At 38.9% G+C, this 26,235-nt stretch overlaps 1 protein-coding gene across 1 annotated transcript; it reads right to left on the bottom strand.

The window, feature by feature from the left end:
* Nucleotides 1–4,575: 4,575 nt before the first annotated feature.
* Nucleotides 4,576–24,352, bottom strand: aph-1 (gamma-secretase subunit Aph-1). Its single transcript, XM_076192329.1, has 5 exons — nucleotides 24,178–24,352; nucleotides 20,571–20,690; nucleotides 20,275–20,375; nucleotides 10,026–10,276; nucleotides 4,576–6,366 (listed from the first exon to the last, which is right to left on the bottom strand). The coding sequence occupies exons 1-5, from the start codon at nucleotides 24,288–24,290 to the stop codon at nucleotides 6,208–6,210; spliced, it is 744 nt and encodes a 247-aa protein (XP_076048444.1). The 5' UTR covers nucleotides 24,291–24,352; the 3' UTR covers nucleotides 4,576–6,207.
* Between the last annotated feature and the right edge of the window lie 1,883 nt (nucleotides 24,353–26,235).

A 26,235-nucleotide genomic window follows, 5' to 3' on the forward strand; every position in this document is an offset into this window, starting at 1 on the left:
AAAATATTTAATCTCTTTCTTTCCACCTCTCATATGCAAATGCAACACAAATTTTCTGGACAATGATGGTTGGGACCCCTTATAATCCATACAAATTTACAAGCATACATACATACATATACCAAGGCTTTTTCCCCCTTATAAGAGAGATAGCCAAAAAGGAAAAGGCATAAAAACCTTCCCACCCATTCCATCCCTGAATACACTCCACACCCCTCCACCCTCCCTCATATCTTAGCACCTTCTGGATGACGGGTCATCCCTGCACCTTGTCCACTGCCCTGGGTCAGAAGCAGTGTCGCAAGACACAGCACATCCACAGCAAGGCCGCTTCATTAAATCGGCGACCCCCCCATGCATAAAAGGAGAAGACGGGGAGAAATCCCTTTGGGTTGCGTCAAATTTTGTTTACACATACTACCTCACCCCCCCATCCCCCCACCCATTCCACCTAATGCATCACATCATCCATATACAACCATTCTCCATTCACCCGTCCTTCCTCAGCAGACATTCCCCTCTTCCCCAAAGCCCCCTTCACCCCATCCATCCACCTCATCCTAGGACGTCCCCTCATGTTCACTCCCTCCACATCTGCCTTCCATACCTCTTTTACTAGTCTTTCTTCACTCATTCTTTCCATGTGTCCAAACCATCCTAATACTCTTTCATTAACCCTATCTCCTAACTCCCTTTCCACCCCTGTTCTCCTCCTCACCTCCTCATTTCTCATTCTATCCAGCCTAGTAACCCCTATCATACTTCTCAGACATCTCATCTCAAACACATTCAAGCTCCTTCTCTCTTCCTTTCTTATGTTCCATGTTTCTGCCCCATACAGTGTTGTTGGCGCAATCACTCCTTCATACAGTCTCCTCTTAGCATCCATTCCCAAATGTCTATTCCTCATTACACTTTTTAATCCACCAAGGCATTTACTCGCTTCTCTCAATCTACATTCTACCTCCACTCCACCTTTTCCTGCCACATTTGCACCCAAGTATCTAAAACTATCTACTTCCTCCAGTCACTTTCCCTTAATGCTTACTTCCAGTCTGCTGCCACTTTCATACCTTGAACATCTCATCACCTTACTTTTACCCACATTTATCTTCAGCTTTCTTCTATCACACACTCTTCCAAACTCTGTCACCAACTTCCTCGATCCCTCCTCCGATCCTGCCACAAGTGCAGTGTCATCCGCAAACAACAGCTGGCTTACCTCCCACTTTTCTCCATTTTCTTTAACCATCTCCAATCCCTGACCCACCACCCTTGCATTTACCTCTCACACTACCCCATCCGTGTACAAGTTGAACAGCCAGGGTGACATAACGCATCCCTGACGAAGTCCCACCTTTACCTCGAACCACTCACTCTCTCCATTTCTAATCCTGACACAAGCTCTTCTACTCTCATAAAAACTCTTGACAGCTCCTAGAAGCTTTTCTCCTATCCCGTATATCCACAAAACCTCCCACAGTGCCTTTCTGTCTACCCTGTCATAAGCCTTTTCCAGATCCATAAAAGCCCCAAACAACATCCTTCCCCTTTCCTATAGCTTTCACACATATCTGTCTTACCACAAAAATCTGATCTATATAACCTCTACCCGTCCTAAATCCACACTGTTCCTCACAATTACTCCCTCTGTTCCTCTCCTAATCAAGCAGTAACTTAAAATTCCCACAGCCACCAGACTAGTTGACAGAACGACCCACAGATGGCACTGAGCATAGCCATGCTCACTTGGATTGTTCACACTGTTCCGTGTCTGAATTTATTTGAATTCAATTTAACCCCAACTATGGTTTCTATGCAATGAAGAGGCCTTGCTATGGATGTGCTGTGTATTACTGCATTGCTTCTGACTTAGGGCAGTGGGTGAGATGCAGGGATGACCCATCATCCAGGAGGAGCCAAGAAAAGAGGGAGGGATGGTGAATGGTAGTGGAGTATGTGGTGATGAAATGGGTGGAGGTGGATTTATACCTTTGACTTTGGCTACCTCCGTTGTAAGGGGGAAAAGGCCCTTGGTATATGTATGTATGGCTTCTATGCAAGATGAGAGGGACACTGGTGTCAAATCCAAACACAAATTCATATTGATTAACCTCTTCAATACGAGTCAAATTTTCATGTGCAGCATCGGATGCCAAATGTATGATGCATCACATTATGTACTTGCGTTATAAAATATAAAGTCAATGCTGTATTATTTGTTTTTCACTTTGAGTGATAATAAACACGGAAAACATGATCAAACCAGTTCACAGAATTAGGGGTAACTCAGCTAAAACTACAAAATAACCAAGACACTGATGCCAGCATCCTCATATGCTCACTCGCGCCTCATGATGCCTATGTAGGCGTCACTGTATCGAAGAGGTTAGAGAAATTTGAACTGTTGAGAAAACTAGATTGTGGTGTTCCAGTGTAAGATCAGTAAAGACTATGATCAACTGTTTCTGATATAAAGAACATACATACATATACCAAAGGCTTTTTCCCCCTTACACAGGGGGTAGCCAAAAAGAAAAAGGCATAGAAACCACTCCCACCCATTCCATTTCCTATATATTCCACTCCCATCCACCCTCCCTCTTATTTTGGCACCTCCTAGATGATGGGTCATCAAAAAAAAGTAAAGTAAAGGTATAAAGAAGCAAAGTAGTTTCAGAGGGATTAGCCTGTTAAGTGTAGTAGGGAAGGCTTATGGGAGGATCTTGATTGAGAGGATTAGGAGAGGAACAGAAGGAGTAACTGGTGAGGAACAGTGTGGATTTAGGACAGGTAGAGGTTGGGTAGATCAGATCTTTGTGGTAAGACAGATATGTGAGAAAGCTATAGGAAAGGGGAAGGATGTTTTTTGGGCTTTTATGGATCTGGAAAAGGCTTATGATAGGGTAGACAGAAAGGCACTGTGGGAGGTTATGCAGATTTATGGGATAGGAGGAAAGCTTTTGGGAGCTGTCAAGAGTTTTTATGAGAGTAGTAGAGCTTGTGTCAGGATTAGAAATGGAGAGAGTGAGTGGTTTGAAGTAAAGGTGGGACTTCGTCAAGGATGCGTTATGTCACCCTGGCTGTTCAACTTATACATGGATGGGGTGGTGCGAGAGGTGAATGCTAGGGTAGTGGGTCAGGGATTGGAGATGGTTAAAGAAAATGGAGAAAACTGGGAGGTGAGCCAGCTGTTGTTTGCGGACGACACTGCGCTTGTGGCAGGATCGGAGGAGGGATTGAAGAAGCTGGTGGCAGAGTTTGGGAGAGTATGTGATAGAAGAAAGCTAAAGATAAATGTGGGTAAAAGTAAGGTGATGAGATGTACAAGGGGTGAAAGTGGCAGTAGACTGGAAGTGAACATTAAGGGAGAGCGACTGGAGGAAGTGGATAGTTTTAGATACTTGGGTGCAAGTGTAGCAGGAAAAGGTGGAGTGAAGGTGGAGGTAGAATGTAGATTGAGAGAAGCGAGTAAATGCCTTGGTGGATTAAAGAGTGTAATGAGGAATAGACATTTAGGAATGAATGCGAAGAGGAGACTGTATGAAGATGTGATTGTGCCAACAGCACTGTATGGGGCAGAAAGGTGGAACATAAGAGAAGAAGAGAGGAGTTTGAATGTGTTTGAGATGAGATGTCTCAGAAGTATGGTGGGGGTTACTAGGCTGGATAGAGTGAGAAATGAGGAGGTGAGGAGGAGAACAGGGGTGAAAAAGGAGCTGGGAGATAGGGTTGATGAAAGAATATTAGGATGGTTTGGACACATGGAAAGAATGAGTGAAGAAAGACTAGTAAAAGAGGTATGGAAGGCAGATGTGGAGGGAGTGAACATGAGGGGACGTCCTAGGATGAGGTGGATGGATGGGGTGAAGGGGGCTTTGGGGAAGAGGGGAATGTCTGTTGAGGAAGGAAGGGAGAGGACGGAAGACAGAGGTGAGTGGAGAATGGTTGTATATGGATGATGTTGTGATTGCATGAGGAGAAATGGGCGGGGTAGTATGTGTGAGTAAATTTTGACGCAGCCCGAAGGGATTTTTCCCCGTCCTCTCCTTATATGCAAGGGGGGACGGAGAGGGGGGGGTCGCCGATTAAATGAAGCGGCCTTGTTGTGGATGTGCTGTGTCTTGCGACACTGCTTCTGACCCAGGGCGGTGGGCAAGGTGCAGGGATGACCCGTCATCCAGGAGGTGCTCAGATGAGAGGGAGGGTGGGAGGGGTGTGGAGTGTATTAGGGATGAAATGGGTGGGAGTGTTTTTATGCCTTTCCCTTTTTGGCTACCTCCCTTGAAAGGGGGAAAAAGCCTTGGTATATGTATGTATGTATGAAGAAGCAAGAGGAAAAACTATTGAAAGGTGACACACCTAGTCCTGAAAATTAAGTAATCAAGAAAAGCTTTGGAACCAAAGGTTCTGGAAAATCTATGTTGTACCTGTGTTCTAGATGTCTTCAAAACAACACTGGTTACAATCAATCCTTCATATGACTTACTTTTTCCATTCATTTTCAAATACCTATTTCTCATCATAGTTTTCATTCTACTATATATTTACTATAATACAAAGGATAAAAAGAGGTTTCTGAAAACTTCAATCCCATGTTTATTTACAAAAAGGTAATGGCTTTTGGAATGATACTTACACCTCAAGAACAGATAAGTGAATCTTAACTAAAATTTCTGTTGCAAATCATTGTTCACACAATAAATAAGAATCAATTATACCTTAATACAAGATGCATCTCAATAAATCTGGAAAAAAAAAATGCATATCGAATGTATAATACTGTGGCCTACTGCAGAAATCTGGCCTTTGGTTATGGTAATTAAGATCCATGATATGAATTCTGGGGGAATTCTAAACCAGATTTCTTATACACTCCTATGGTACATACATATGTTTGAATTTTATCTTTGCTTACACCCATGATGATGTTGAAAGTTTGTCCGTCTTGAGTTGTAACAAGTATGGAAAATATTTCCATAAAAACTTTCTTTATCTGTGGACGAGTAAGTAGAATGTAATAAATGAGCTATATATATACAAATGTTCTAGTTTACAACTAAGGATAAATAAAGTTTAATGTACAACAGAGAAGCCAAATACGATTATATGGAAAAATTACTATCTAGAGTTATCAACCAAATATGTGCAACTCTTTATGTAAAATATATATATTTCCTAGAAAAAAATATAATTTACTAAAATTCAGTGAAAAAAAAAACCATGAATTACACCTTTAATAACTAAAGGACATACAACATCTGGACCAGTTGATTTATACAATTAATTAAAAGATGACAACCAATTTATTACAAGCTCCAGAAGCTGAAGACAGCATCCATAAAAGGTTTACAAATAGAAAATTATTTGAGAAGTACAATTGCCCCCAAATATCAGGGCACTCCATATATAGAGAGCTTATCTAGGCAGGACTAAGGCCAGGTTATCTTGGGCAGTGTTTGATAAACGACACAAAAATTTATTAACGATTTAATTCTGCTTTAAAGCAGGCTTCAATACAGTTTTGCATATTCATCAATTATAATGGAACTGGTACTGTGATGCAAATGTGTCTTCTCAAACAATAGGTAAATAGTACATCAAACTCATTTTTCTTTGTGAGGTAAGTATACTGTATTTTCTAACTAAATTTGAACTATGGAAAAAATATAAGTCACACAATGAACCTATAAAGACAAATGCATTTTCAAACAATTTTGCTTTGTCTAATAGAAAGACAGTTCCAAGGAGTTTGCCTTAACATCATTCAGTAATAAAAAATATGGGTCAAACAGTAGTGAAATAAAAGTTCCTGTCTGCTTCATTACAAAAATTTTGTATCTCTTGAAACATGCAATGAAAAACATCTATGGCAGGTTCATTCCATTTCACATTTTATCTTGTGCCCTTAACATTAAAAGCTATCAAAAAAGCCTTTGGTTACTCATGTTATGCATTCTTTTATCCAAAGGGAAAACAAATCCTATGGCTCAAAATATATGAATCAAGCATATCAAACACTGATGCTTTCATTCATATCTTTCATTTCATACATGCATACATACATACAGGACAAAAATTCAATGAAAACAGCTCTTCATCTCTACCATTAATTCAGTCCTCACACATAATCTAACATGCTTCCTAACATTTCTTCCTAAAAATGTTTTATTCCTGTTCATACACACACTCTTCTTCAACTGTCAACTAATCAACAGCCACTTGAAGGGCCCGTGATCGGCCACGAATTGCCAGTTTTAGAGAGCTTGGAGATCCACCAGCTACAATGAAAGCCAATACACCTGACAGTAAAGTTAGCACCCAAACAGTGGGGATACTAACAGAGTACATGGGATTCACCAGTGTCTGCAAAAAGAAAATAGAATTATCAGGCATTAAATAGAGAACAGGCAATAGAGAATAAATCACAAATTATTCCAACATTAGAATGCATTACTTTAATACATAATCTAAATTCAAATTTACTCTATGCTGAAAAATAAAAAAAATCAGTCACTATTAACCATGTAAAAATATTTCACTGAATTGATATGCAATTGTTTTTTAATAATGCTATGACAGTTAGGAAGCTCGCTGGCTGAGCGGGTTAGGGTGTCGTTACTTGCGGCGAAGGTCGAGGTGAGGGCAGTTCAAATCCTGCCACTGGCGAAGTTGAACTAAGGGCATGGTTCATTAAATTCCATGCTACAAAGCCTTCTGTGAGAGGCATCATCCTAGCCTCCCGATAGGGGGAGTGTGTGTGACATTAAACCATATCATGACAAAGTTGATATTTTCACAACGAGTACCAACCGGATGAATGAGTTTAAATGTAATGCCCTAAAATAATACTATTACTAATAATAATAATAATTACCCATTGATATATTTTTTTCTGATATGAAATTTGACAATGTGTACTCTACCTGGGTATACTAGCCAATAGCCTTTCTTCCCCTTGTTCTGCCTCACCTCCACATTTCTCATTCTACCCATGCTTGTAATACCCATCATATTTCTGAAACACTTCATCACAAAATATTTGGTCTCTTCCTCTCTGCTTCCTTTATATATTATTCCAAATCTCTGGTGCAACTGCTCCTTCATACAATTTTCTCTACATTCATCCTCAAATATTTATTTCTCATAACACTTTTTTTTTCACTCAGACATTTGCTAATTTCTTTTACTCTACAATTCATGTGTGTCGAACCGTTCAACCTTTTACTCAAGAATGACTGATGTGCTGCAAAAAAGGATTGGGTGGACTGCATACCTCATCTTGGGGAAGGCTTGTGTGGAAACTGGAGCATGTTGGAGGACTTAAGAGGCAAACAATTGGAATGGATGAAAGATTTTTCAAAGGGAAGATACATGAGGACAGTAGTAAAGGATAAGATGTCAAGATGGAGACAACTAACCAGTGGAGTTCCACAAGTTTTAGTATTTGCACCAATAATGTTTCTTGTATAACATGACATGACGGAAGGTACAATATGTTATGCTAACATGTTTACAGATGATGCAAAAAGATAAGAAGAGTGAAAAACAAGGACTGGATACTATTGCAAAAATGATCTAGACACTATTTTTGCATGAAGCCAAGAATGGGAAATGAAGTTCAATACCAAAAAATGCAAAATACTGGAAACGAGCAATAGTGGCAAAATATCATCTTTATACTATTCTTAGGGAAGAGAATCCATTACAAAAGCAAAAGAGGACAAAGAGTTGGGAGTGTTGATAAAAGAGAATCTGTCACTTGACAAATACATCAGAAAGGATTGTGAGAGATGTATGGACTGCTGCAGAAGATTAAAGTGGTTTTTCACTATATAAAAGAAGAGATGATAAAAAAAACTCATGGAAACCCCGAGCCATCCAAGATTAGAATATGTGTCAGTGGTATGGTTTCCACAGAGAGAAGGATATAAGCAAGATTGAGAGAATACAAAGGGCAGCAACCAAACTGGTCTCCAGTCTGGCAGATAAACCATATTTACCTAGTTGTATCATACAGTAAGGGAGCTATGCTCGTGGTGACCCGTCTTTGTATCTTTCAGCATCAAGATTATTCTCAAAATCGTGAATAGTATTTGCACACACTGTTATTTCATCTGTTATTCCATATATCCAGGATTCTGTGTGGGAAGCTATTCTTTTTCCTATCTTTTCTATAATTGTCCTTTTTGAGTTTCTTTTCATGACCTCTTATTTTTCCATTGTTATTTTTTAGTAAATCTTTTCTGTCAAGGATTTCCATTCCTCTCATGATTGGAAATCCTTGACAGAAAAGAAGGTCCTGATGTGGCAGCATCTACAATGTGGGACTACCCCTAAACCCCAAGAGTTGGGGCCTAACAGCTACAAGAAATTCCCTGCTACCAGCTCCTATGGAACACCTCTGGTTACCCGAGCAAGTACGACAACCTTTTTTCCAACAATGCACCTTCACATTTTTTCTGCACTGTGGGGTGATTCTTTGGTGATTATCCCTCTCCTCCTACTATTAGCCGGAGATGTAGAGAGCAACCCTAAGTCCAACATGCTCCAAGCCCATCATCTCAAGCGAACAGACAAGGGGCTCAGTTCAATGTACATACATACATATACCAAGGCTTTTTCCCCCTTTCAAGGGAGGTAGCCAAAAAGGGAAAGGCATAAAAACACTCCCACCCATTTCATCCCTAAATACACTCCACACCCCTCCCACCCTCCCTCTCATCTGAGCACCTCCTGGATGACGGGTCATCCCTGCACCTTGCCCACCGCCCTGGGTCAGAAGCAGTGTCGCAAGACACAGCACATCCACAGCAAGGCCGCTTCATTTAATCGGCGACCCCACCTCTCCGTCCCCCCTTGCATATAAGGAGAGGACGGGGAGAAATCCCTTCGGGCTGCGTCAAAATTTACTCACACATACTACCTCACCCCCCAGCCCATTCCTCCTCATGCAATCACAACATCATCCATATACAACCATTCTCCACTCACCTCTGTCTTCTGTCCTCTCCCTTCCTTCCTCAACAGACATTCCCCTCTTCCCCAAAGCCCCCTTCACCCCATCCATCCACCTCATCCTAGGACATCCCCTCATGTTCACTCCCTCCACATCTGCCTTCCATACCTCTTTTACTAGTCTTTCTTCACTCATTCTTTCCATGTGTCCAAACCATCCTAATATTCTTTCATCAACCCTATCTCCCAGCTCCTTTTTCACCCCTGTTCTCCTCCTCACCTCCTCATTTCTCACTCTATCCCCATACTTCTCAGACACCTCATCTCAAACACATTCAAACTCCTTTTCTCTTCTTCTCTTATGTTCAATGTACTTCATGCAAATACTGGGCCTTCTTCACTTGCACAACACTTGTTGACATAAAACAATATACAAAATACTTGGCCCTGTTTACACATACCTGCTCAAAACCTCACTCCCAGCCTGCATCCTTACCTACATCCCTACCCTTGCCATCCCCTTTTCTCTGGCTGTCTTCAACAACTCCTCTTTCCTCTTCCTCCTTCTAACCCTGATCCTAATCCTCCCCTACCTGTTCCCCAACCCCATACAGCAACCTACAAGACGTACACAACACACATCAACATCTTACAATATAACATTGATGGCATAAAAAAACTAAAACACTTCCTCAAACAACACAACATACACATTCCCATCATACAAGAAACAAAACTATGACACTTACAAAAAACACCCTTACTTCATAATTTCACCACCGTCAGACAAGACCAGACCAGACCAGAAAAAATGTAGCTAGTTAAAACCCAAGTTATTACTTCTTCGTCTGCATTACCAGTAATACTCACTGGTACCCTATGTGTTTGTTTGCAGGTAGCAGTCACAGGTAACCATTAAATTGAAACTTAGGGCCATTAGCATGAAGTGAAATGTAAGTTAATGTACCATATTTGTACCTACCAATTCTCATCAAGACAACAATATTCTAGTCAATAAATTCCATATTTTCTCAAAACCTATTCAATAAAAGGTATCCAATACTCACTATACACGATGCCAACAGGTGACACAGGACAACGTAGGCCAACTGTAAGTAGTTTCGGCGATGAAGAGCATTAAAGAAAAGAATTCCCCAGAAGATGTGAAGGAGGATGAAGGCCAGGGAGATGACAGTTGAAGCAATAAGGAAGTTCTGTGGGTCTCCTTCAATCCCAACTGTGCCAGGTCCAGTCATGTCAGCAAGTACATTGACCAATGAGAAGGCACCAGAAATCATGCCAAACCCGAGGCCAGATACTGTGTGAAAAATGAGATGTGATATAAATTAACTGCATTGTATCTGAATTGATAATAATACAAAAGAAAAAAGTATATTCTCTATAGAATTTTGTATTGCAGAAAATACTGTTTAACCAAGTAGTAAGCCATTTAATAGCTAGTGAAGTATTTAATAATGAATCCACAATTACTTCATGATTTCACAAGTGAAACTTACTCAATTCCATAAATATATCAATACACGTTTCTAGAAACACTTACCTACATCTAAAATAAACAAAGTACATAAGATTCATTCAAGTTAGTATCATTTCTAATGTCAATACAAACCACATGAAAACTAAAAGAATTAATAAATTATTATAGTGAAAATTTTACCACATGATAGAAAAAACAGGGACCAACAACATGTACCTACACAAGATGGTCCTTCAAGATCATCGGAGTCAACCCATCCTCAAACCACATCAGTTCTGAAGGGCTGGCCTTCAGTCTTTAGAATGTGCCCAAGATATATCATTATCAACTTCATCTGTATTTCCTCCACCTTTAAGTACAAGGTCAGTTGACAACTGGCAATTGTTCCCCTTCTACTACTTTCAGTTGGTGACACATAAACAGCCCCATACTGATACAGTGCAGGCATCAGTGCAAAGTTCCTTCACAAGGAAATGTAAACAAAGGCCTGAGGACCACTGCCAACTACTGAAAGGCTGCAGGTTTCCAGTCAGTGAAACTTGGGGGAACAACTGATTGGTATTTCTTACCAATCAGTTGTTGCCTTTGTACCTTGCATAGTATATATAAGTTATCAAGTCTACTATACTTACACATTTGCCCAAAGTTGTTAGATTCATCACATTTTTTACTGTTCAGCTATAAGAGCACATCCAAGGTATAATATAATAATCTCCCATCCTTTTTTTTTTGGTCAACCTCATGATGGAACAAAGACTACTACCGACTTGCCCATTCATTGTTCACAATTTGAATTATGGGAAATTATATCTATGGGAACATATGCATGGGCATTAGATGAATGTGGTATGTCAGTTGAGTAGGGAAGAGAAAGGATGAAATATTGGAACCAACCCTAATTGAACATTTGAGGGAATGATGCGGCACAAAAGAATGTTCTCATCTGCTTCATAACTTATTTTGAGTAGATGAGGTGGGAGAGTGTCACTCTATGATGAAGGTGTGGGGGGTATACTACGAGAAGAGTCACAGGGACAGAATAAATGTAATTTTGTCAAAGCAAACTTTACAGGTTAGAAAAAAAAAAAATCTTTGAAGAATCGGATTAGAAGAAATTCAGAAGCAAATGAATCAAGAAATGCATGTTTTCCCTGAAATTTCACAATTCAAGGGTGAAAATGTATGTACCAAGGAATGAGTAGAACATATTAAAAATTGTAAAAATAAAAGAATATGAAAAGGACCAGCTTAACTGTGGTATGTATATAAGTGCTCATTTCTGGCATGTATGTACTTACCACAGTGCCTCTTTTCTCGTGTAAGAGGGATGACCAAATCGAAGTATATACCCTATACCCATTCAAACACATTCATCACATCTCCCATTGTAGTTCCTTGTGGATGAAAGGTCATCCTTATCCCCTAATATATGTCAGGTTACTTGACAACATGGCAGAAAAGAACACTCAAGCCATTTTGAACAAAATAGAACAATGGCTTAAAAATAACAAAATGGAAGTTTCACCCCAGAAATCAACAGCAACATTGCTCACTCCACACAACCATGAAAAATAAATAGATAAATAAAAAATTAATCAAATCAAAATCAAATGCCCAAACCCTTCCAAAAGAAAGGAACCCAAAAATTCTGGGACTAACATTTGATACACACATGGCATTTAGCCCACATATCAAAGACCTGACAGCAAAAATTAACAGGAAAATAAACCTATTAAAAACCATCACTAGCACTGACTCTGGACAACAAAGAGAAACTCCAATAACCATCTATAAACAGTTAATAAGACCCAGCCTAAGATATTGATAGACTTGTCGGCAACTGCCACTTTAATACACCCTAAATGTCTCTAAAGTATGGTTCCCAATAACAAGTAAATTAAACACAAACAATTTACATACATAGCAGAACAGAACACTGAGAATAATAACAGGAACATCTACATAAAGAAACCCAAACTTTCCAATAGAGTATCACATGAAAAAGACAGGAATGCAATTCTACACCAGAACCCAAAGCAACACACACCCTTCACACAGTTTCGCAAGCACCATCAACAGAAAAGACAAAATACTCCACAATCAGCATACTACTCAAACATTTACAACATCCTACCATTTAAAACACAAAATATTCACACAAAATCACATGTACACCCAGAAAACTATACAAATCCTTCAAGAAAGACTACCAAACTTAATACTCCAATAACAACTTCCAGACATAAGCCCCACAGAGAAAACACTCCCATACCTGACAAGAACTACACTACCACACTTGCATTCAGAACACCAACTGGCATTAAGTCAGTACCAATACAAAATAGGCCTGGCCACAGATTCAAAGTGCCCCAGATGTAACTACCACACATTCGACACAGAACACCTCATACTACAATGATCCACACTAACATTCCCCAAACAACAACACTATATCTCTACTCTATGTGACTATGATTCATCCCAGAGGCTGTTGCCAGTTTCCTAGAGGCCACAGGTCTTCTGCAAGACCAGGGGTAATGGATTGATTAATACATCATTGATGTATGTATTGTTACTTGCTTTGTACAAGGGGAAATAACCTCTGTAATAAAAATATTATTTGTGATCTTGAGATTCACTACCTTAAGTTGTGGTGTACAACTCAACCTGGTATACAAGTCAAGTTACCTAGTGTATAGGTTAACCCCCAAACATACTGTAGGCTACTGGGCCAAAACTTAAGCCCACTAGTAAATGAAATTAGACTTCAGTATATGATAACCTGTGCCAAAACTACATAAAGTCATACCACTTACCTGTATATTAAAAAACTAACTGTTATATCTTTCTATATGCACTGTACAGCAAACATCCTTCAATACACACCATAACTTAGCAAACATCTAAAATTCATCAGGTCTACCAACAACCACATTAAAGTCAACATCAACTCTCACACAATATTAATACCATAAATTACACATTATATCAGGTAGTTTTTTATAGTACAGGTAAACGTCGACTTACGATGGCATTAGGTTTCGATAGAGCCATCGTAAGACGATCTCATCGTAAGTCGATCCCCACTCTGTTCCGTGGTCACTGTACCTAGCCTACCTGTATATTCACCACCAGAGATACTGAATATAGCCTATTAAACATGTACAGTAGTTTATTTAATTATTCTTATCCTTTTTACCATATTCAAACACTATAATATGTATTTTCAGTACGGAACTTAAATCTCGCGGGCAGCAGCCAATGCCTGCCTTACGACGTGACGTAATAATACTCGCCTCATAATGTATAGTCACCGCTTATATCGATCGTTCTCTCTTTCACCCGCGAATTTTGAAAACCACAGAGAATGGGATTTAGGGCACATTTGAGAGAATGTAAAAACACAGGGGCGACTACAATAAATATAATCAAGACGCCGATATGGCAGCGTCGCGAATCTACTTGCTCCTCATGACGCCTACGTGTGCGGCACCGTATGGAAGGGGTTAAAATATCATATCTTCGTCGTCGTCGTCGTCATCGTAAAGTCGAACAATCGTAAGTCGCGGCCATCGTAAGTCGACGTTTACCTGTACTGCTAAATATAAAAATAAAAAGAGGAGTTAAGATGAGAAGGAGGAAAGAGTGGTGGATGGGAGTGGAATGGATGGGAGTGGCATGGATGGGAGTGGCATGGGTGGGAGTGGGTACATACCTTTTGATTTGGCTACCTCCCCTATAAGGGGGAAAAAGCCCTTATAGACTGCTATGTATATGTTATTATTAAACAGCATCACTCATCTACCATTTGCACCAGTAATGTAAACAAACAACTGTGGGTTCAATTTTAAAATTATGTGATATCTTGAAGTCAAAGTTTAATCATCAATGCAACATGATTACCTTCAAGTAACGTTTAAAATAATGTTGTACCATAATTGCACAGTAACTATGCTTTTATGTGTATATTCCTAGGAGCTGTAAAGAGTTTTTATGAGAGTAGTAGAGCATGTGTCAGGATTAGAAATGGAGAGAATGAGTGGTTCAAGGTAAAGGTGGGACTTTGTCAGGGATGTGTTATATCACCCTGGCTGTTCAACTTGTACATGAATGGGGTGGTGTGAGAGGTAAATGCAAGGGTGATGGGTCAGGGATTGGAGATGGATAAAGAAAATGGAGAAAAGTGGGAGGTGAGCCAGATTTGTTTGCGGACGACACTGTGCTTGTAGCAGGATCAGAGGAGGGATTGAGGAAATTAGTGGCAGAGATTGGGAGAGTGTGTGAAAGAAGAAAGTTGAAGATAAGTGTGGGTAAAAGTAAGGTGATGAGATGTACAAGGGGTGAAAGTAGCAGCAGACTGGAAGTGAGCATTAAGGGAGAGCGACTGGAGGAAGTGGTTAGTTTTGGATACTTGGATGCGAATGTGGCAGGAAAGGGAGGAGTGGAGGTAGAATGTAGATTGAGAGAAGCAAGTAAATGCTTTGGTGGGTTAAAAAGTGTAATGAGAAATAGACATTTGGGAATGGATGCTAAGAGGAGATTGTATGAAGGAGTGATTGTCCCAACAGCACTGTATGGGGCAGAAACATAGAACATAAGAGAGGAAGTGAGAAGGAATTTGAATGTGTTTGAGATGAGGTGTCTGAGAAGTATGGTGGGGGTTACTAGGCTGGATAGAGTGAGAAATGAGGAGGTGAGGAGAAGAATGGGGGTGATAAGGGAGTTGGGAAATAGGCTGGATGAAAGAGTATTGTGATGGTTTGGACACATGGAAAGAGTGAGTGAAGAAAGACTAGTAAATGAGGTATGGAAGGCAGATGTAGAGGGAGTGAACATGAGGGGGAGACCTAGGATGAGATGGATGGATGGGGTGAAAGGGGCTTTGGGGAAGAGGGGAATGTCTGTTGAGGAAGGACAGAAGAGAGAGGTGAATGGAACATGGTTGTATATGGATGATGTTGTGATGCATGAGGTGGAATGGGTGGGGGGATGGGGGGTGAGGTAGTATGTGTGAGAAAAATTTGGTGCAGCCCGAACGGATTTCTCCCCGTCTTCTCCTTTTAAGCATGGGGGGACGGAGAGGGGGGGGGGGTGTCGCCAATTTAATGAAGCAGCCTTGCTGTGGATGTGCTGTGTCTTGCGACACTGCTTCTGATCCAGGGCAGTGGACAAGATGCAGGGATGACACTTCATCCAGGAGGTGCCAAGATAAGAGGGAGGGTCAAGGGTGGAGGGGAGTGGAGTGTATTTAGGGATGGAATGGGTGGGAATGGTTTTTATGCCTTTGTTTTTTGGCTACTTCCCTTGTATGGGGGAAAAAGCCTTTGTATGTGTATATTCAATAAATTGCAATTATGTGTCATTAAGCTGTCATTAATATAATGAAATTAGGCAGATGCCACACATATCATACCTAGCTGTCTGAATGACTTACTGAGTTAAACAGTGTTTACGCTTAGTATATCAGTTGTTGGACACAATGTGTGCTGTAGTGTTAATAGAATGCTGAATTTATCTTACTATTTCATAAACCTTTATCAAGTAGAGAATAAGAGGTACAAGGTGCGGATGGAGAGATGATAATGGAAGGGGTGGTGGTAAGAGGAAGATGAGCAGAGTTTTATAGGGAGTTGCTAAATGTGACGGAGAATAGGGAGGGAAAGGTAGTCGCAGTGGGAGGTGCTAAGAAAATGACGGTGATGAATGAGGAAAATGGGGGACAATTAAGAAAAGATGAGGTGAATGCAGTTATTAAAATGCCAAGAGCAGGTAAGGCACCTGGGTTAGATGGCTGTCATGTGGAGCGTCTAAAAAAGGGAAGTACCGTATTTTCCGGCTTAAAATGCGCACCCATGCACTTCGTTATCTCAGTACACAGATAGCAAGCACTGATATATAACGCGCATGCCCGATCGCATTTGTCTATAACGCAGTTTTACCTCGGTATTTATATCATGTGAACGAGGTTACATGGAGAAGTATTTTTCATTGGCTAGAGCCATCGCTGGGAAATCTGTTGATTTGTCACTAAATTAAGTGTCAGTTTAGGCATCAATCAGGACACAACTAAGAAAAAGTCTAAACTACATGTACCGGTATATGACTCATGTTGTGCGTTGGTCCCTTATTACTTTGTAGCTTAAATAGTTTGTAGGAAATATGATCTGAAAAAAGTTTATTGAAAGTAAAATATACAGAAAAATTTCGGGATTTTTACAGAAAATGTTCATTTTATATCTTGAGGAAATAATTCGTCTTTACCATTTATTATTTAATACTGAAACAAACTACAGACTGTTTCGTTTTAGCTTTGAACCTGCAATGACAGTGGTGAAATAGGACAGTCTCTCACTGAGGTGACGTTTAGTTAATATAACTCCCGAAAGAGGGTGTTGTAGTCAGGTGTTTGACACGAGTTTATGAACGGCCGCAACGGAATTTGTACCATACCTAAAGTGAAGCAACAAACCCAACATAAAAATTCAAACTAGGATGCTGTGAACATGGGCAAATATCATGAATATTGATCGTTTCATGGTGTTTAGGCCTATTTAAACATGAAAAATAAGATTCTATAGATCCCTACATATACCAAATATTTATATACTGTACAGTAGCCCATGCTGGCATATTCTTTCATGTCACCATGGCTGTTCTTCTTGATCTCACGGAACGTCACGGAGAAGTGTGCCTCCTGACTTTGTGACGGCCAACATCGTCACGTTGTTGTGAAAGAAATTACACACACAGCCACAGAATCTTTATCGTAGGCCGTAGATAATGCGCACCACCGGATAACGCGCACCCCCCATTTTTAGGCCCTTCCAACGGAATAAAGTCGCACACTATACGCCGGAAAATACGGTACAGTGATGGTGGGCTGGCTGGTGAAGCTGTTTAAGGTTCGTCTAAAAATGATAGCGTGCCAGAGGACTGGAGGACAGCCTGTATAATTCTGCTTTACAAGGGAAAAGGAGACAAATGTAAGTGTAGTAGTTTTAGAGGGATCAGCTTGTTGAGTGTAGTTGGAAAGGCTTTTGGGAGGGTTTTGATTGAGAGGATCAGAAGAACAGAGGGAGTAATTGGTGAGGAGCAATGTGGACTTAGGAAAGGTAGGGGTTGCATGCATCAGATTTTGGTGGTAAGATAGATATAAGAGAAAGTTCTAGGAAAAGGTAAGGATTTTTTTGGGTTTTTATAGATTTGGAAAAGGCTGACAGGGTAAACTGGAAGGCATTGTGGGAGGTATTGCTGATATATGGAATAGGAGGAAAGTTGTTAAGAGCAGTCAAGAGTTTTTATGAGAGTTGTAGAGCCTGTGTCAGAATTAGAATTGGAGAGAGTGAATGGTTTAAGGTAAAAGTGGGACTCTGCCAGGAATGTGCCATGTCACCATGGCTGTTCAATGTGTGCATGGATAGGGTGGTGCAAGAGGTAAATGCAAGGGTAATGGGAAGGGGATTGGAGATGGTTAAAGAAAATGGAGAAAAATGAGAGATGAGCCAGTTGTTGTTTGCTGATGACACTGCACTTGCAGCAGGATCAGAGGAGGGATTAACCACTTTGGTATGATGACACCCACATAGGTGTCATAAGGAGCAAGTGGGTACATAAGGATGCCAATGCTGGCATCTTGATTAATTTTTTTTGTAGTTGTATACGAGTTACCCCTGGATTCTGTGAACTGGTTTGATCACGTTTTCTGTGTTTATTATTACATACATACATATACCAAGGCTTTTTCCCCCTTCCAAGGGAGGTAGCCAAAAAGGGAAAGGCATAAAAACACTCCCACCCATTTCATCCCTAAATACACTCCACACCCCTCCCACCCTTCCTCTCATCTGAGCACCTCCTGGATGACGGGTCATCCCTGCACCCTGCCCACCGCCCTGGGTCAGAAGCAGCGTCGCAAGACACAGTACATCCACAGCAAGGCCGCTTCATTACTCAGAGTTAAAGAGAACAAATAATACAGCAGTGACTTTCTATTTTAAAATGTGAGTAGTGTGATGCATCATTCACATGGCAGCCCATACTGTGTGCTATAATCTGACTCGTACTGAAGTGGTTAAGGAAGTTAGTGATGGAGTTTGGGAAGGTGTGCAAAAGGAGGAAGATAAATGTGGGTAAAAGGAATGTGATGTGATGTATAAGGGGAGAGGATGGCAGCAAATTGAAAGTGAGTATTAAGGGAGAAAGGTTGAAAGAAGTGGATTGATTTAGATACTTGAAGGTGAATGTGGTGGGGGAGTGGAGGCTGAGGTAGAATGTAGATTAAGAGAAGCAAGTAAATAACTTGGGGGCTTAAAAAGTGTAATGAGAAATAGACATTTAGGAAAGGATGATAAGAGGAGATTGTGTGAAGGGGTGATTGTGCTGACAGTAATGTATGAGGCAGAAACATGGAAAATAAGAGAGGAATAATTTAAATGTGTTCAAGATGAAATGTCTGAGAAGTATGGTAGGGGTTACTAAGCTGGATAAAGTAAGAATGAGGTGAGGAGGAGAGTTGGGAGTGAAAAAGGATTTGGGAGATAGGGCTGATGAAAGAGTATTGGGATAGTTTGGACACATGGAAAGAATGAGTGAAGAAAGATTAGTAAAAGAAGTGTGGAAGGCACAGATGGATGGAGTGAACCTGAGGGGGCAACCAAGGATGAGATGGATGGATGGGGTAAAAGGGGCATTGAGAAAGAGGGGGATGTCTGTTGAGGAAGGAAGGGAGAAGACACAAGATAGGGGTGAGTAGCGAATGGTTGTGTATGGATGATGCTGTGATACATGGAAGGGAGTGGGTGAGGAATGAGGGGGATTAGGGAGTGGTTATGTGTGAATGATATTTTGATGCAGCCCAAAGGGATTTATCCCTGTCTTCTCTTTTTCTGCATGAAGGGATGGAGATGGGGATGGCCAATTAAATGAAGCAGCCTTGCTGTGGATGTGCTGTGTTTTGCTGCATTGCTTCTGGCCCTGGGCAGTGGGCAAGATGCAGGGATGACCTGTCATCCTGGAGAAGCCAAGAAAACAGGGAGGGAGGGGTGATGAATGGGAGTGGAGTGTGTGGGGATGAAATGGGTGGGAGTGGATTTATGTCATTTGACTTTGGCTACCTCACTTGTGCGGTGGAAAATCCCTAGGTATATATATTATCAATTTCTGTGTTAACATGCCAAATATGTTCACCAAACACAAGTTTTAGTGGGATATATTTGTGGTAGCCTGCTGGAGGTATGGTAAATGGTGTACAGTGATTGTCAGGAGTGCTGTCTCACTTGTTTCTAATTTGGTGGTGAAGGTCTGCATTTTATACCTGCCCCGTTTTGGGAATTTTTTGGGGGCTTGAAAATGTGACTTGTGCTCCTCAATTTATAGTAAATGAAAACCAGTCCAACAGCAGCTGGCAATGGTCCTTGGGGTCTCCTACAGATCCCACTAGGAAGAAACACACAACAGCTGTCAATGGTGTATTGATTTGGACCGTTTCTACATCACCAACTTATATCAGCAGGAGGGAGAGCAGTTACCAGTTGTCAGCTTTTCTTCTAGGACAAGGTGAAGGAAATAATGTTGAAATTAATAGTGAGACCTTGAGGATTCATTCAGAGACCAAGTGTCAGCCTCTTGGGGTTGCACTTCCAGATGAAGGTGAGAATGCCGACAGATTATGAAGATGGGTGACATGATCACCATTTGCAAGTATTTGTTGCTGGTCCCTGTCTTCAGCACACACACATGCACACAAACTGAGTCTTGGTACAAACTGCAGTATTAAATAGTGTCAAAGAATTTTACAAGTAGCTACAAAACATACTTACCATATGCTAGAATATTTTTGTTCTCTACAATTTGCACATTTCCTTCGCTGACTTTTTTCAATCCACCTTCTGCCTTGCATATCAATATGAACCACAGGAACCTTTTAGGATGGAAAAAAAAGCAAAAATATGAGTAAGTTTCTACATCAAGAATCAAATGTTGATCAATATGGCACCAAATTTAGCCATTGCAAGGCATGGAACAGAATCTGATATCTGTCTTTAAAATATAGATACTTTCCATAACTGTATATTCCACCCACACATCATCATTTTTTTCACTAGAATTTCCATACCTGAAGAGCTCTTGGAAAAGCACAGAAAATACGACTCCAAAGACAAGGGTGTCTTTCAGTGGCCAAACCCATGTATATAGCATGGATGATAAGAGAAGCGCCAGCAGCCAGAAAAATGAACTGAAAAGAATATTCAAATTAATACCGTTATCTATGGAATAAAATTTTAGGGAACACTTGGAATACCCATACACATTATGCTTCTAAAACTAAATCTACCTCATAATTGCATGATAATTTCCCCACATGGGAGCATGGAAATCATGGTAGTAGAATCCCCCCCCCCCCCCCGACCACAACCATCACTGGGGGATAAGAAGACGAGTCATGGAATGGTGAAGAACAGTTTCACAAGAACACCATAATGTAGTGCCAGTCATAGTACAAAAGTAGCATTATTCCTCTATAAGTAGAGATTTCACTCTAATACAGTCAAATGATGTGATGCTCCAGTGCCTGCAAAACAGTTTCTAAAGCATTGATTGTATGCTACCATGCAATCACAACTGCATGATAACATGCAATCAATAACCCAGTGAGTGCATGGCTGAAAGGTAAATTACAAAGCAAATATGTCTATCATCCCAAAAAGTTGAAAGACACTGCTATATATAAGTGGCACTGTTGATATGACAGCAATCTGAAAATCTCTGCAAATATTTGGCAATATTTTTGGTATTTTTTCAGAAGTGCACACCTACATGATATAGCATAAGAATATTCATTTTGTAAATTATAATACATTAGTGTAATAAACATTGTCTTGGCAGAAATTAATAAAAAAAAAAATGCTAAAAGCAAATACACTACTGATAGAAGTGGTGATCATAGGATCAAGATGCCATGTTGTCTGTCCAGTCTCGCTAAAAGCAAATACACTACTGAACAAAGCTGAGACCATAGGACCTGGAATACTTCCATCATAACCTCACATGGTACATATTTTTAAAACAGTGCTATGAAGCTGAGATTCATGCATTTCTTAAAGATATGCAATTCCTGTATACCCCACAGTCTTATCAGATACAATACCAAACCTGGCTGTCAACATCCCTGATGATGGTGACAACAACTCTCATGATCTATAGAATTACTATATGTAGATTAAGTTAGGTAGGTTATAACTTAGATTAGGTAGGTTAGGTAAGAATAGATCAATTTATCATACTTTAATTTCTTTGACCACTGTATCTATTAAAACAATGATAGTGTCTCAAGCATTCCCAGTGGCTACATCTGTAAATGTATAGCTTTTAGCAACCTTTTCTGTTATTGATTTCCACCAAGAAAAACGTATATTACATGGATGTATTATAATTTACAAAATTAATATTCAATTTTCTAATTGTATGGGAGTACACTTTAAAAATTCACCACGTCTTTTCCACATGATGAAATTACATCACAATTGCATCTAAACTTACATCATCTTAATTTATATGGATATACATTATAATAACCTTATGAAAAAGAAAACTAAATTATGATGAGAGTATCACTGCTGGAATGTAAACAATACATCACATTTAGCTACTATAGTTGCTTCAAGCAAAAAAAAAAAAAACCTACCATATTAAACTGGGTTCAGGCAGCCGGTATTATTTTAGTTTTGCATACCTATGTAATACAGCATTAGAAAACTAAATATTAATTTTGTACATTACAATACATGAATGTAATATGCAATTTTCTTGGCAGAAATAAATAACAAAAAACCTTGCTACAAGCAAATCTACTAACAAATTAAGTCGCTAGGATACAGTACAGATGCCATGTTGTTGTTTATCTAGTCCAGTCAATGTCAATTAGACGAAGGTTTTCATGTTGTGGGCTGGGTGTTCTCCATCTCCAGGTGATGTTAATAAGCGCTGTTACAAAGACAACAGGTTTCCATGGACTTTTTGAGAGAACATGGGGTTCTGCTGTCATCTGTTAAATGCCCGAAGTATAATAGTAATCAGGCCGTAAGCATCCTTAATGATGATAACAACTTGGATGATCTTAATAATTTGAGGTACCGAGTTACTGAATATAGGTTAGGTTACATAAGTTAGGTACGTTAGGTTAGAATAGACGAATTTATCATCCTTTCATTTCTTCGATCTTGGCAGCTATCAAAACAAACATGGCATATTATTCAACTCAACTTGATTAATAAATCAGTTTTTGCAACTTTTTGTTATTGATTTCTGCCAAGAAAATAGCATATTATATTGATGTATTATAATTTACAAAATTACTAATTAATTTTCTATTACTATATCATGTGGGTGTGCACTTCTAAAAATTTACCAGGCAGTTTTCTCACTCCCTTCTCTTTTGTAGTGTTTTCCAATGCATAAAAACATTAGGCACACATAACCTAACCTGACATAATTATGTAACTTAATGACCTCATATGTTTCAAAAACACAATTCCACATTTTCATTAAAATAGATGATGCTAATACATGACCTATTTACCATTAAAATCATTGGATAACATATTTTTGAAGGTCAAGAAATAGTTACGCCTTACCTTATGTCATCTATTTTGGTCAATTAGGACTCCTAATTATTTTCATCAATACCATATATTCCGATATATTACAATGTAATGGTAAACTTTTGCTTTGTGGATTTTGTCAATCATACGCCAATTAGAATTAGGAAATGACTGTAACCCATTTCTTAACTTTGTGAATCTGTTCTGGACATCATAGAACTATGGTTTTCCCTACCAAATGGAGTCTAATATGGCAATAATCCTCTTCACTAGACTCTAGAGCAGCGTTTCTCAACCAGGGTTCCGCAGAACCCTAAGGTTCCTCAAAAGGTTATTGTAATAATGTAATATAGACATCATCCTATCTAACCTATTATCATGATGAAAAAATGAGAAAAATATGGTATATGTTTGTTTTTTCTTTCTTTTTTTGCACAAGGGTTCCTTGAGACATGCAATTTATTTTAAAGGTTACACAAGGCCAAGGGTAAAAGGTTGAGAAATGCTGCTCTAGAGTCTCATACACTCTGCTCTATAAACAACCTAATTTTTATCTGAAAAATTCAGTTCAGTGTACATTGTTACTTGTAACAATGAGGTCCACAGGGAGTAGTTTTCTATGCCAATGCTGTATCATTTTCAACTTTCAGTGTCCTTAATGTGATTCATGATTATGAAGAAACAACATATTCCACATGTGGGAAGACCAATGCTTTTTCAAAAAATACCTCACGCCTTGCTTGGCAAATTCTATGTACAGTGTCAGGTTCAAGTGCTACTCAAGATTATAACTTCACCAAGATAATTACTCAATATATGATCCGTATGGTAATATATATATATATACACTAGAAAGTAATAGTTATAGTGCCATAATAACGCCTATTCAAGAGTAGTTATCCATAATTTTTGCTTAGATTACGTACACATCTGGTAACAATTTAAACCAGCTCATCCCCAAAGTTGTGCTAAATTTCACAGAAATAGTAGCACCTACAGTCTCTTCTGCATATATACAAATTCAGATATGATTTATCTTTTTTCAAAAAATGCAATTTTTCACGATAGTTACTAGTATGAGTCACCAACTTTGCAGCACAGTGCACAACAATAAGTACTTACCTTGCAACCATCATAATCGTTCTAATTGGGTCTCTTGCTATTGTAATAGCAAACATTGCCAGGGGTGGACCGAATGCAATCAGTCCACACCCAAAAAATTGCATTATAGTCATTGTGATACCCAAACTTCACTACACCCTCTCATCAGTTCTCTTGTTTACATCCGTCAAGATGAACAATCAAATCAAACGCTATATTTCAATAAACTTTCAAAACAGTATTTATTAAAATATAGTGTATTTCTACAAAGAAACATAAGTTCTCCATAAATATACCTTTTATTTCTTAATTATGAAGTTAATAACTATATTTGATAGCTTACATTTCTAAAACTGTTTTTCGTTTGATAGTCCTGCCTTGTTTTTAAAGGCATGACAAATACTGTCACAAACCAATTCCTGTCATTAGATGCTAAACCCGAATATACAGACATACATACATATACATACACACACACACACGCACACACACACGCACACACACACACACACACATATATATATATATATATATATATATATATATATATATATATATATATATATATATATATACTGTATATATATAATACATATATTATATAAATATATATATATATATGTATATATATACTATATATATATATGTGTGTGTGTGTGTGTATATATATATATATATATATATATATATATATGTATACATATATATATATATATATATATCATATATATATATATATATATATATATATATATATGTATATATATATATATATATTATATGTATATGCATATATATACATACATATATATATATATATATATACATATGTACATATATATATATATATATATATGTATATGTATGTATATGTATGTATATATATATATATATATATATATATATATATATATATATATATATATATATATATATATGTGTACATATATATATATGTACAACACTGAATGGGTCCCAGTGATTAGAGATACAATTTAACAACCGCAATGCACTTTAATTCTAAGCCATCAAAGGCCACCATGCTGAAATTGAAATGCTGGCCTTTGATGGCTTAGAATTAAAGTGCATTGTGGTTGTTAAAATGTATATATACACACACACACACACACACACACACTTCAGCGAATGGACGGCTTGGATGACGTTCTGAAGAAAACTGAAGTCTGTGGATCCCAACGCAAAGAGAAGTGCCTAGTGTTTTTACAGGGTGGGGGGGAAATTGCTCGTGGAGTAGTGGGAAAGTAGGGAAGGAGGAGACGGGGAGGGATTACTGAGGGAAATGGAAGGAAATGAGGAGGGAGTAGACTTGGCCCAGCCAGACAAGCGAAAGGTAAACAAAAGACTGAGCGATGATGAAATGTCTAATAAAAATGTAAAGATTAGAAGTATAGAGAGGAGCAATACAGTAGAAAGTGACGAGAATATGTTCCAGGGATTTAAAGAGAGTGGGGGGGGACACAACCCCCCCCCCCCCCGACTGATAAGACTAGAGGAGAGAGTTGATAAGGTGATCGAGGACTTGGAACGTAAGTTAGGTAATGTTGACTCCATTTTCCAGAGAATTGAAAGGTTGGAACAACTAGAGAAGGCAAACAGAAACTTAACTGAAGAAATAGAGGACCTAAAAAGACAGTTAGGAAATGTAAAGGAGGAGAATGAGAAATTGAAGAAGAATAGTAATGAAAACAGAGACACAATAGCTAAAGAAGCTAAAAATTGGAGAACAACCCAAGAAGGGAATAAGGTTTCATTCACTGACATAGTCAAACAGCAATTGAAAGAACATAATGAAGACTCAGTTATTAAAGTGATGAGACAGAAGGAGAATATAGTAAGAGAATTAGCTGACAAAAAGAAATGTATAATTATATTAGGAATGGAAGAGAAACATAACCCAGACAGAACCGCAAGAATCAAGGAGGAAAATGAAAGAGTAAGCAGTTTATTAAAATTAGTCCAGGAAGATGAACCAGAAATTATAAAGGAAATTGAGGAAAAATTCAGACTCGGAAAATATAGTACAGATAAGACCAGACCAATTAAGATTAAATTCAGGTC

The sequence above is a fragment of the Oratosquilla oratoria genome, chromosome 11 (genome assembly GCF_046742065.1).
Source record: "Oratosquilla oratoria isolate Oo_2021 chromosome 11, ASM4674206v1, whole genome shotgun sequence".
Taxonomy (NCBI): Eukaryota; Metazoa; Arthropoda; class Malacostraca; order Stomatopoda; family Squillidae; genus Oratosquilla; species Oratosquilla oratoria.

Coding starts and splice junctions, on each gene's coding strand:
- aph-1 (XM_076192329.1), bottom strand. CDS start 24,290: ATGACTATAATGCAATTTTTTGGGTGTGGACTGATTGCATTCGGTCCA. Junction 20,376..20,570: donor CTTTTCCAAGAGCTCTTCAG/GTATGGAAATTC, acceptor CCATCCTAAAAG/GTTCCTGTGGTTCATATTGA. Junction 6,367..10,025: donor ACCTGTTGGCATCGTGTATA/GTGAGTATTGGA, acceptor TTCTTTTTGCAG/ACACTGGTGAATCCCATGTA.